Below are 13,328 nucleotides of genomic sequence, written 5' to 3' on the forward strand. Positions count from 1 at the left end.
TTTTTCAAGAAGCAACTTGACTTTCTGGTTTTTCTTGAAAACTTTTCGCTTCTCAGCCAAGAAGCTTCTTCAGCTCTGATTGGATGTTGTGGAATGGAAGGATTTATATTCCTTGCAGTCGGCTGTTCATTTGCATCCTTTTAGCAAATCGTTAATGTCATCTCGAGGCTTATCTGTGTCCTCAGGGTCACTTGAGTGGTGCAAATGGGTGTGGAGCCTTCTTGGAATGGTTGAAAGGACTGTATTATAGATTGGAGTTATGACATCACCTATTTTCAGTCTATGACAAAGTGCTTTCAACAGTTCAAAGAAGGGTCCACATCCATTTGCACCACTCAGATGACCTTGAGGACTCAGATAAACCTCCAGGTGGACTCAATGACTTTCTAAAAGGATGCAAATAACCACCTGTCTGCAAGGAGTATAAATCCTTCCATTCCCCACCATCCAATCACAGAAGCTTCTTGGCTGAGAAGTGAAAAGTCTTCAAAGAAAAACCAGAAAGTCTAATTGCCTCTTGAAAAAAGCACCTTTGGGACAACCGTGACCTGGATGACTGAGAATCTCCATAGATATCTATGGAGAAGATTATTATCGATTACGATAATGGGCGAGGCTGGTTCAAAATGAGCATTGGGAAGATCAAAACCATCACTGACCTGTTTTGTACATTTGTTTTGTACATTAAGATTACATTTGTAATCTTGCGTTTCTAAGTCACAGATAGTGCAAATTTGTTCCCAAATAATAAAATGGGTCACGCTCATGCTTATGGATACACACACATTTCCTTCTATCCATTCATCCAGACAGACAGACAGACAGACAGAGCCAGCCAGCCTTTCTGTCTGGATCTTCCCAAAGACAGAAGTCTAGAACCTCAGAACAGCTGGAAGGTTCACAGTCCAGCAAGCAGAAGATAATCATGGATGGGAAACCTGGTAAGGTAATTCCATTCTCTATTAGCAAATTCAATTTAAAAAAGAAAGACAGAACATTTTCACGCCTCTTGCTTGATAATTGTAGACCAAAACGGAGCAATCGCGTTTAACTGCAGAGAAAGGAGGCTTAAGAAAAAAAGGGATAGCTTAAAATGGAAAGGGGGCAAGACTAGAACAAGGAGAGTTTATCATTACAGTACATTTTATCCTTTCTGTGATATTGGTCCTCTTACCTTTGGAATTTACTCATGCATACCAAACTAAAAAAAACAACATACCCACAGGCACTTCTTATGTACAAAAATATGGCAACTCGCAACTTCCTGCTGGTTGAGCAGTAAACTTGTTTCACTTGCCAATTGCGTGCTGCTTTTGACGAGCAAAGGCAATGGGGGAAGGTGGATTTGCTTAATGACCAAGAAATAATTTAATGAACTGCAGTGATTCATTTAACAAGTTGTAAAAGGGGGCCATAAAAATTCGGTGCGAATGGCTTAATGACTGCTTTGCCTCCTAAAGGAAATTCTGGTTCCAGTTGTGGTCGTAAGCCGAGGAATAATGGTATTTCATTAAGAACTGGAGAAATGAATATCAAAAAAAGGATGAGATTTAAGCAAAACTTATGGAGTGGGGAAGAGAGATAGATGGAAGTCAGCAGAGGTGGTTTTCAGCCAGTTCTGACCAGTTCTGGAGAACCAGAAAATCCCACCTCTGACTGGCCCCACCCCCATCTCTTTTCTGCCTCCCGAGTCCCAGCGGATTGGCTGGGTCTTCTTTGGTTGCCCTGCACAGGAGAACGGAGCTGGAAAGCAGGTTAGTGGAGTGGGGAAAGAATGGGGATTTTTTAGTAACTTTCCCCCAGGAGTGGGGAGGAAATGGGGATTTTACAGTATCTTTCCCCTGCCACGCCCACCAAGCCATGCCTACCAAGCCACGGCACACCCACCAAGCCATACCAAGCCCACCAAGCCATGCCCACAGAGCTGGTAGTAAAAAAATAAATAAATTGAATAACACCACTGGAACACAGCTCCTTCTTTGCTTTGATCAGATGCTCCTGCCCTTGTCCTGCTCCCACACAATCCCAAGATCCGCCAAAGGCCATGTATCTGTGCCCTTGTCCTGACTTACAGGCTACCATCCAGGTCTCCTTGACACTGCCATAAGCACTCCAGTTGGTGGTCAATCCAATGGTCTGGATGGTGGCTCCCTTCTTTTGGAGCATATCATACTCTGTGTAACAGTGGTAGATTCCTGGAAGGGGGGGGGGGAGGGGAAAGAAAGACCGATGGAAAAAAATACTAAACAAGAGCATTCTTCAAATCCTGTTTCCCTCCCTCCGCCATTTTGTTTCATAAGAGTCCTTCCCCCGTTTCAACCTTCTTTCCCCCAACGACCAACCAGTGGCGTGATGTGCCTACAGGATGGCACCAAGACTCCATATCTTGGTGATTGTTAAGATAACATGGCACTTCAGATGTTGCCGAATTACAAGTCCCGGCATCCCTCACTACTGGCCAAATGGGCTGAGGGTGCAAGGTCTGAATTCACCAACATTTTGAGAATCACAGGTCACCCATACCAAGCTTGGCTACTTGTTTACTGCACTTACTTGCTAAATATATTCAGAGATGCTAGATAGCTTATTTTATGGTTATGACACCTGGCAAGTACATGTATGTGTGAGAATCAATGTTCTGCAGTGGACAATCTGCAGAATATTGCAGAGTAGAGTAGAGTAGAGTAGAGTAGAGTAGAGTAGAGTAGAGAGTAGAGAGTAAAGAGTAGAGAGTAGAGAGTAGAATAGAATAGAATAGAATAGAATAGAATAGAATAGAATAGAATAGAATAGGCAGTGGAAAATATAATTCTGAGAACTGGACAAGCTTTGGCCTACATAGAAGATTTCTGATCATCTAGGCCAGGGCTTTCCAAACCTGAAAACTTTAAGACTGGTGGACTTCAACTCCTAGAATTCCTCAGCCAGCCATGCTTAAAATCTTAAAAGTTGCCAAATTTGGGGACCCTGATCTAGGCTAACATTATACATTTTGTTATGGACAGTTTTTCAAGATTTGGACAGAAAGGAAGTTCTTCCTAGCCTAGGTATAAATATCCATAACAGTGTTTCTCTATCTTGGCAATCTTTTAAGATGGCTGGTTGGGGAATTCTGGGAATTGAAGTCCATGCATCATAAATTTGCTAAGGTTGAAAAAAACCCTATCTATAGACTGGGTAGCTTATTTGGTATATATGTGGAAGATCTATCATAGCAAACCCCTGAATGATTGCTAACGAGGCCTTGCCTATTTACCAAATGATTGACATGATGGACCTGACTGGTTTAAAAAGGTCCATCAAACCACTGTCTACGTCTATCGCCTGTGGTAGCACCTTTAGCCCATTCATCATTTTGGTGCAGTATATCAAGATTTTTAGTTCAGCTACTTGGTCTCATTTTACTCACCGTATGCAATGATGCTTACTACTCCCACAATGAGAATCCATACCAGGACACCAGCGACATATCTCAGCAGCAGGAGAAACAGGAGGCTCAGTAACATGGCAAATAGGAGACCTCTGGAAAGAGAAAAGCATAAAAAAAGAAAGGATGTGATGGCATGACTTTCTTCTCCACCTGTTCTGCTTGTAAACTCTAATCTCTGTCTATGTTCTGACCAAGGCTTCCTGGAATTAAGCACACTCTTAGTTCAAACAACTATTGTTTTATTTCAACGCTGGGAATTATGTGTATTCCCAGCCCGTAATGAGTCCCAAACAGTTCCTCGAGATAAGCACCCACCTTTCTCTCCTTTGAATTGCTGCCAACAACTAAAGTGCTAAATTAACTGTAAAAACAACAACAACAACCGAAGTACAAAGTCCACACAGAGCTTCAAGGTTTAATCCAAACAGAGCGAATGACTTTGCTTCCTGCAAAGGTTTCTTTACCTTTGCACCTCCTTTATACCTTAGAGGAGGAGCAATCACCTCCAAGCATGGCTAGCTGAGGAATTCTGGAAGTTGAAGTCCACAAGTCCTAAAGTTGCCAACTTTGGAGACCCCTGGTCTAATCCCTCCTCCCTCTCTCTTCCTGAGAAGGAAGATAAACCCCAAATCTGAAGGATTTTCTCAGTTATGTTATGGTTCATGAAATGCCCACTTGACTGACAAATTTGGAGCTAATCTTCCTGCCTTAAAAAAATGAGAAACAAAGATGTTATTTTGTACCGAAGAGTTTTCAGTACCTTTAATAAATCAATTATAGAGGCATCCCTTGACTTTCAACCAACTTTCAACTGAGATATTGCGTCTTCAGCTACATCCATTCTGGAGCTTAAAGCAGGGATCTTAGAGTCTGGCTGAGGAATTCTAGGAGTTGAAGTCCACATGGCTTAAAATTGCCAAGGTTGGTGACTGCTGGTTTAGAGTATTAATAATGCCTTTAATCTCAGAGAGTACAGTTGTCAAATTTTACTCAACATCTGGCAGAACTATCACTATAAGAAAGGAAAATGGTAGCAGAATATTCTTGGGTGCCAAGTCATCTAAACCAATAAGGAACAAGCTCTTTTGGCTGATCAAAATATCAATGACCTTGCCTTTCCAATTCTGATAGTAACAATTACTGCAGAAAATAATTATGAGCTGTAGAAATGCAGGAGATGCCCCATAAGTCATTTTATGGTAGCACATTTTGAACAGAAGTCTCTTCAAAATCCTTTTTGAACCAAGTGAGGTACTAATACCACTCTATAAAGCCTTAGTAAGACCACACCTAGAGTACTGCATCCAGTTTTGTTCACCACATTATAGAAAAGATGTTGAGACTCTAGAAAGAAAGTACAGAGAAGAGCAACCTGGATGAGTAGGGGACTAGAGACTAAGGCATATGAAGAACAGTTACAGGAACTGGGCATGGCTAGTCTAGGGAAGGGAAGAACCAGGGGAGACAGGATAGCAGTCTTCCAATATTTGAGGGGCTGCCACAAAGAGGAAGGGGTCAAACTATTCTCCAAAGCACCTATGGGCCAGACAAGGAACAATGGATGGAAACTGACCAAGGAGAGATTTAACCTGGAAATTAGGAGAAACTTTCTGACAGAACAATCAACCATTGGAACAGCTTGCCCTCGGAAGTTGTGGGAGTGCCATCACTTGAGACCTTCAAGAAGAGATTGGACTCCCATTTGTCAAAAATGGTATGGGGCCTCCCGCTTGGGCAGGGGGGTTGGACTAGATGACCTATAAGGTCCCTTCCAACTCTGATTATCTGTTATCTGTTAACTATGATGACCAAAACAATATGCAGTATTTTTCACACTTGCAATCATTGCAGTATCCCCATGGACCACTCTAGCATCCCCGTGGTCAAAATAATCAAAATTCAGATGATTGACAACTGATTCATATCTATGATAGTTGCTGTGTCCCAAGGTCCTGTGATCCCCTTTTGCAACCTTCTGACAAGCAAAATCCATGGGGAAGCTTGATTCACTTAACAACCATGTTACTAACTTACCAACTGCAATGATTCACTTAACAGCTGTGACAAGAAAGGTCATAAATTTGGGCAAAAGACGGTTAACAAATGTCTCATTTAGCAACAGAAATTTTGGGCTCAATTGTGGTCGAGGACTACCTGTACTGAAAAACCCTGTTCATCTGAAATTTCCTTAGGATTTTTTGGTACAACCACAAAGGCAAGAAGGGTCCCTAAAAGGATATGAAAAATGTAGTTCGATTCCAAATCAAGCCAAGTTCCACAATTGATGCTTACACAACGAAAAAAATAAAAACCTCACCATACTTTATAGGTTCAAGAATCAATATAATCACAATATAATATAATACATAGTATATAACCATGATGGTGAACCTATGGCATGTGTGCCACAGGTGGCATGCAGAGCTATTTGTGCGGGCACATGAGTCCCAGCCAAATTTACCCGCACTGCGCATTTGCGTGCCTCCCAGCTGATTTTCAGCCCGTTTGAGGCAGTTTTCGGCCTCCCTGAGGCTCGAGGGAAGCCTCTGCAGCCTCGGGAGGCCGAAAAATGGGCCTTCCGGAAATACTGGAAGTGTCCATTTTCAGCCTCTGGAGGCCCTCTGGAGCCCGGGGGAGGCCATTTTTGCCCTCCTGGGAGCTCAAGGGAAGCCTCTGCAGCCTTTGGAGGCCGAAAAACAGGCCTGTTTCGGGCAAAAAAGGCCTCAAACGGGCTGAAAATCATCTGGGAGGCGCATGCATGTGCAGTGCAGGTAAGGGGATGGAGAGTGCTGGGCGTGCATGCACAAGGGGGCAGGACACATTGCATTGTGGGTGCTGGCACGCACACACATGCTTTTGGCGCACCACAACCAAAAGGTTCACCATCACTGATATATAACCTAACCTACACAAAGGCCTCTTGATTTCTTCAGCCCCCATGGACAATTTCCTTCTGCTGCAAGAAAGACTCACATGAGAATCCATGACCACGTCCGTGTAAAATCCTCAAAGATCTTCACGCTGATATCCTTCACATTGAGAGAACTTAGAAGTTGTCTATAAAAACAAGAAGCCAAACTCAAGACTTTTGTAGAAGGGAATCCATACCAAAAAAAAAAACAAAACAGTTTAATGTGCTTTCCTCCGTTCCAGTGCAAAAGTATCCCAACCCAGTTTGTTAGATCTTCATAATCAGTCTCTACTCTGCTACAGCAGTTGTGGCATTGTCTATTTACCGCTGGATAGGTTGAAGTGCAGTATTTCCCTATTTTTGCAAGTATAAATTCTAGGAGTACTTCCATCCTTATGTAAGTTACACAAAGTTTGCAGAGTCCTTGATGCCGAGCTTGGTTGTTTGCTGGCAGACCTTTCATTACCTATGTAACATCGTCAGTGCTACTGAATGTGGAATTTAATTCCTGTTTAAAATACAATAAGTTGCCCTGCCACTGTTGGTGAGGATGTGGTTTTCTCCTTGGTAGTTCCTTGATTAGAGTATTGTTTTCCACTTGATTGTCTGCCAGGTGTTAATCCCTGCTTAACTGAGCGTCGGTTGCTGGGTATGATCTATTTTGGTCTTTTTGTTTCCTTCCTAGCTTTTTAATGTGTCTTTTGAATGGTGTGTAAATGTGATTTAGTATCTCTATGTATCAACTGATGGCTGATTTATCTGAAATCATACCCCAACCTCCGCCAACCCAGGCAAAGCAAGCTATTGTAGATAAACAGGGAGCAAAACTGTACTCAGTAGCACTGATGATGTTACCTAGTGGGGTCAGGAAATGTCTGCTAGAAAATAACCAAGCTCATTGAGGACTCCACAGTTCAACCCTGAGCTACATATATTCTCTTCTGATGGAAACAGGGAGTTTGCTATAGAATTGTCCCTTGTCCTGTTTTCCATGGCATCAAGCCATACAATAAAAATTTAGAGGCTGTGGTGTCCTAAAAAAAAATAAAAATCAAATCAAACCAATCAATCAATTCATTTTGGTAAGGCCAAGCAAGTTTCAAATAACCGAGGCAAGGGAGAGTCCTCACCAATGGAGATGACTGTGATAAAAGATAGACTAGAGTCATGGATCACTGTGTTTTCTTATTGAAGGGAATAGTAATAATAAATAAACGTAGTAAAATGTATTACAGCATTAAGTAGATGGTTACTCTATAGGCATTTCTTATCTTGCTGTTGTAAAAAAGATTTCCTTAACCTTTCACTTGTTGTAAAAGAATTATAAACACATGCCTGCAATCAGTTACATCCCCCTCCTATTAAGACACATGATTGTCCCATCTAAACCAATCTGAATCCATCTGTTTTCCTGGATTGATACATTTCACCCCAGCATCACCCCCTGGGAATGAAACGTACCTCTCTGGGAATGTATCGTACCTCCATTCGGAGGAATCCACACCTTTGAAGTATGCGGTTAATAGCCTCCTTAAGTGGTCAATTGTGATCAATTAGAATGGACAATTGGAGAAGAGATAATGAAAAGTAAACATTGCCGGAGAGAGGTTTGTCTTTTGCAGGATAGATGTAAATCTAAGTTAGAGAGTTTTACAATGCAGTTACTCAGGATTTCTAAGAATCTTAAAGGTATAAGAAGGACAGGGCATCTTTCTGTATTTTGTAGAATGTTCCTCCCATGTCTCTTGTGATGTGCTAGGAGCTTCTTCCCAGATCTTTAACTTTGACTAAAGATTAAGTCTACTTTCTTTGATTTGCAAGCCTCCGTTTAAGACTTTGTTTTGGTTCATTTTGGGCTTAAGCCAGACCTTATATTATGTTGGTGTGATGTTTTCTTCATGTTGATGTCAAGCTTTGCAGCGTATGCAGGCTGATTTCGTTTTGACAGCTTCACACCTTGCCAACAGACCGGGAGAATAAGGGAGGAGATTGGAATGTACATTCCAGGAGATAGCAAGAAACTGAGAACCAAAGCAGTGGTGGAATTCAAAATATTTTACTACAAGTTCTGTGGGTGGGCGCTTCATGTGTGCAAGGAGCGTCCTAAAATGGGTAATTTTAAGCATGAAACTTACGTTATCGTCAGCACTGGTGAGTAAAACAGCTGAGGCACGGCAATCCGCTCTGCCGCGCCTATCAGCTGAGCTACAAGCGAAGGAAATATAGGACAGGAAAGGGTGGGTGTGGATCGGCGGGACCAACGGCTAACCAGCACTACCGGATCACTAGAACTGGTGCAAACCGGCAGCATCCCCACCCCTGAACCAAAGGAGTTCCAGTATTTGGTTGCTAGGGTCGTGGAGGTTTCCATAACAATACCTGGACATTTAATTGGACTACGTGACCTGCACTGATTAGATGGGGGGGAGGATTCCAGGGGTGGGATGCTACCGGTTCGGCCCAGTTCTATAGAACCAGTAATTCTGAAGAGCAGCAGACACCGAACCGGATCGCTGCAACAACTTTTTGTTCGTCTGTTTGGCCTGCCCACACACCGGCCCGGGTTCTTGGGTGTCCTTTATTTCCTGCTTTTTTCAACCTCAACTGCTTTGCGTGGCACAGCTGAAGTGGAAAAAGCACCAAAAGAGGATTCTCAAATGCTGTGCAGCTGCGCGCAGCACTTGCCAGCTGTCCGGGCGGCACAGCTGAGGTTTTTTGAAAATGCTGTGCATATGTACACAAAACTCTCACCGAACCAATAGTAATACCGGTTGAATCCCACCCCTGGAGGATTCTATACTTTAATAATAATGAATTGCCCGAATATTAAACAGAGCTGGCTTTGCTTTCAATCTGCACCAATATGATGTACTCAATAAAGATTAGCATAAAGACATTGGAACAGCCTGCCCCCAGAAATTACAGGGGCAGTTTCTTTAAGAAGAGACTTGGCAGCCGCTTGTCTGAAATGGTATAGGGTCTCTTGCTTGAGCAGGGGGTTGGACTAGAAGACCTCTAAGGTCTCTTCCAGCTCTATTCTGATTGACTGATTGAAGATTGGATCATCTTGACCACGCTTGCTTGGTTGGGTTCATCAGTCAGAACCTTTATAGTTGGATTTTGAGAACGAGGTCTGGGAAGAGTGGGAAATTGCCACTGTGGCTGTAAGACATTTGCTCAGAGAAAGGCCTTGATGAAGATTTCAAACTATTAAAAAAAAACTTACTCTGTGCCGTTGGTGATGTGCTCCATGGTTTCATTCACTGACATTGTACCCACACTAAAGCTTCCAATATCAGCGGTGTTAAAAAAAGGCAAGCAACGATTAAGAACTGTAAATAAAAGGAGCGGATATAAATTAGGGGTCATTCTGGACATTCATTGACATCAAACTATTTTTCTCTGCAAAGTCCCAGCCCTCAGGGTGAATTACAAAGGATTAAAATTCATTTTGAACAAATGCATTCATTTTTTCTTCTTCTCCTGTAGCCTATCTTCCAATTTCCTGGGATTTATTTCCTCCCCCCGCAAGACACTGGAAATGCTTTGGCATGAAAGCTATCGGTGCCAGTGTTTGTCAACCTTTAAAACTGGTGGACTTCAACTCCCAGAATTCCCCAGACAACATGCTGGTTTAAACAATCCCTCTTACTGCATCATAAAGCGACCAGTCCTTGGAAATTGAGTTCCCCAGAGACCAAATCATTCAATTTTATCTCGACCCAAAATGTCAATGGTTATTTCTTCCAGTTAAGATTCTGTTTTTCCATTAACAGACTACAGGTGGTATAAAGTGTCATGCTGGTTGGGGAATTCTGGGAGTTGAAGTCCACCCACCTTACAACTTGCTGGTGTATAAGATCCTGGAACCGATCTTTATCTTCACACTAAATCTTTCACCTCCTAAAGGATCTATGTGCCCAGACCTTTTTTTTTTTTTCCTGTTTAAAGACACAGAAGTAGTGTTTGGGGTGCGTTACAAAGCAAAGCTGAAGCTATGCCTAGCATCTTCACTCCCTGCATACCAACTCAGGGGGAACCTCAGAGAGCATCTAGATCAATCGCTGTGCAATCCTTGAAGTATCAATTTCTATTAGGTGTAGGGGTGGGATTCTACTGGTTTGGCCTGGTTCGGGCAAACCAGTAGCTCCGAGGATCAGCTGGGAACGAACCGGTTCAGTTTGCTCCAACGATCGGCTGTTGGGCCCACCCGGGCTCTATAGAGGCTGTGCTTTATATCCTGTTTTTCAAGCTCAGCTGAGCACAATGGATTGCCCCGCATCAGCTGTTTAATACACAGATTTTCTTGCGACGCTTGTTAAGCAAATCGCTGCAGTCATTAAATGAGGAACATGGTTATTAAGTGAATCTGGGCTCCCCGACTGACTTTGCTGGTCCGAAGGTCGCAAAATGACTGACTCCTGAACTATGCAACCATCGTAATAAATGTGAGTCCGTGGTCAAGCCTCTGAATGTAAATCACGTGACCGTCGGGCTGCTGCAAATGGTCACAAGTGGGAAAAATAGTCACGTCGCTATTTTCAATGCCGTTGTAACTTTGAGCAGTCACTAAACAAACTGTTGTAAGTCAAGGACTACCTGTAAAGCAAAGTTTGAAAACCTGACATCTCCTGTCTAAGATTTGTTTTGCTTTCTGTCATTTTCAACAACATAATAGCGGAATCTTTTTTGTCTTTGCAGAATCAACACTTACTTGGCCTGGTTGGGATGGTGAATTGAAGACAAAGTTGCTGGTTGAAGATTTCTGACACGGTCTGGGGGGAAAAAGCAAGAGAATTATATCAATGTTGCATTCAGATAATAGAATGGCCCCCTAATGGAGGAATTATTGGGGTGAAGTGCCAGGAATATTGCAACGAGACAAAACTCATTAGGGAAAAAGAGGAGAGTTTACTATTCTCAAGGTGACTCCAAGATTTGCCGATATACATATATGTTATGTCTCACCTTTACAAAGGAGGTGAGAATTCCAGCTGAATACAAACAAGCAAGCAAATCCAGTAATTATAGAGTTAACTCCTTGAGCCGATAAAATTCTTGGCAGTCTTACACACGCTGTCTGCCAAGTCCGACAAGAAAGCAGGAATATAAATCACACAAGCTATCACCACACAGAATAATCGAGAGCTCCTCTGAATAAGTCACACGTTGTCCCATATGAAACTCTCAGAGCGAACACACCCACTTTTATTCCTTGTGGGGTGTGTCAGTCCCTCAGCTCAGTCTCTGATTCGTCCCTTCCTCCTGCGCTGAAGCTCACACTTTTGCCTGCGACGCTGCCTCGCATCAAGCCAGCATTCCTCTGCTTGATTCTCAGCCAGAGACTCTGATACGCCCTCCTCCTTTTCCTGATTAGCCTCAGGTCTTCCCTCTCGTTATCTGCCAACACCTGAGGCACAATCAGCGAGGAAGGCATTGCCGAAGAGGAAGGTCCTGGGGAGGAAGGCATTTCCAAATCCTCCTCTTCCCCATTGTCCGAGTCTTCGTCCTCTAACAATGCAGGCTCAAACCTCAGAGCCACAACACATATATACATAGATTATATACATACATACATTAAAAGCAACAAGCACCAAAATGCTAAACATTTGAGGCAGGGATCCCCAACCCCCTGGCTGCAGCCGAGCACCAGATTGTGGCCTATCCCAGTGGTGTCAAACTCAAGACCCAGGGCCCAAATCCAGCCCATGGGTTGCTTAGATCTGGCCTGCAGGGGCACCCTGGAACCAGCAAAGGACCAGCCTCTGATGCCTCCGCCAGCGAAAACAGAGCTCAGGAGGGCCACATGCCTCCCAGCCTCTGTTTTTGCTGGCAGAGGGTTGCAGGAGGCTGTTGCAGCCCAAAACGGAGCTTGGGAGTCTGTTTTTGCAGGCAGAGCGCTTGGGCCACGACAAATGCCCCCAACAGGAGTCACACACACACACACACCAAGATCAAACACAACCCTGATGTGGCCTTCAATGAAATCGAGTTTTACATGCCTGGGCTGCATGAGTGGCAGGCCTGGTGCACATGCATGCACAAGCACAGTTTCATGCGTGTGAGCAGCGCTCAGCTCCACTCCCACAAACAGTGGGCCAGGGTGCACAAGCATGCATGCGTAGCTCCACTCACACGAACGGCGGGCTGGAGTGTACTCGCATGCCCACCGGCCCACTGCTCACACAAGGGGAGCTGCCCACGGGCGCACCAGTTTGCCGCTTGCACGGCCCAGTTCCCCTCTCCTCCCTCCCAGCTGCAAAAGTTGGGGATTGCTGGTTTAAGGGAAACGGTGAGGAACAGTGAGGCAGGAAAGCTGGAACAAGGGCATCCTGTTAGAAAGAAATAAGCTAAACCAGAGGTGTCAAACTCAAGACCCGGGGGGGGGTGGGAGGATCCATCCCATGAGATGCTTCGATCTGGCCTGCGGGGCTACCCTGGAAACAGCGAAGGACTGACCCGCGGTGCCTCTACCAGTGAAAACGGAGCTTGGGAGGGCTGCGTGTGGCTCTCCCGAGCTCCATTTTCATTGGCAGACGGTTGCAGGAGGCCATTGCAGCCAAAAACGGAGCTCGGGAGCCCCTCTTTACTTGCAGAGCACTCAGGACTCCCGACACGAATGACATTGAGCTGGCCACACACAGCCCGCCCCACCCCGCCCCCAAGGTCAAACACAACCCTGATGTGGCCCTCAATGAAATCGAGTTTGTCATACCTAGGCTAAACACTGGTCAGCCACTCATGAGGTCCACTGGCCAACAGGCCATGACCCGGTAGTACGACTACAGCCCACAGGTTGGGGGACTCCTTTCTTAGACTGTATTCTTATTCTGGGCTCTTCTTCCACCTCACCTCTGTTGAGGGAGGTATGTTCAATTCTAACAAGATGGCTTCTTTTAATCCTCTCTTTCAAACCGGTGGTCCTCTCTAGGATCATTGTCTGTGTGCAAAACATGCAAGGTCCACATTTTGGCTAGAGAGGCCGCT

At 44.3% G+C, this 13,328-nt stretch overlaps 1 protein-coding gene across 1 annotated transcript in view; it reads right to left on the reverse strand.

Moving 5' to 3' along the window:
- Positions 1-13,328, reverse strand: part of SLC44A4 (solute carrier family 44 member 4) — a 77,832-nt gene that overhangs the window by 21,906 nt on the left and 42,598 nt on the right. The window contains exons 7-11 of the mRNA XM_026720044.2: positions 11,056-11,116; positions 9,568-9,673; positions 6,404-6,487; positions 3,410-3,522; positions 2,073-2,195 (exon numbers count right to left, since the gene is read on the reverse strand). Of these exons, the coding sequence (XP_026575829.2) occupies positions 2,073-2,195; positions 3,410-3,522; positions 6,404-6,487; positions 9,568-9,673; positions 11,056-11,116 (487 nt within the window). The remainder of the gene's footprint in view (positions 1-2,072; positions 2,196-3,409; positions 3,523-6,403; positions 6,488-9,567; positions 9,674-11,055; positions 11,117-13,328) is intronic.

This window comes from Pseudonaja textilis, chromosome 2 (assembly GCF_049901715.1).
Source record: "Pseudonaja textilis isolate UNSWEBS1 chromosome 2, rPseTex1.2, whole genome shotgun sequence".
Lineage (NCBI taxonomy): Eukaryota > Metazoa > Chordata > Lepidosauria > Squamata > Elapidae > Pseudonaja > Pseudonaja textilis.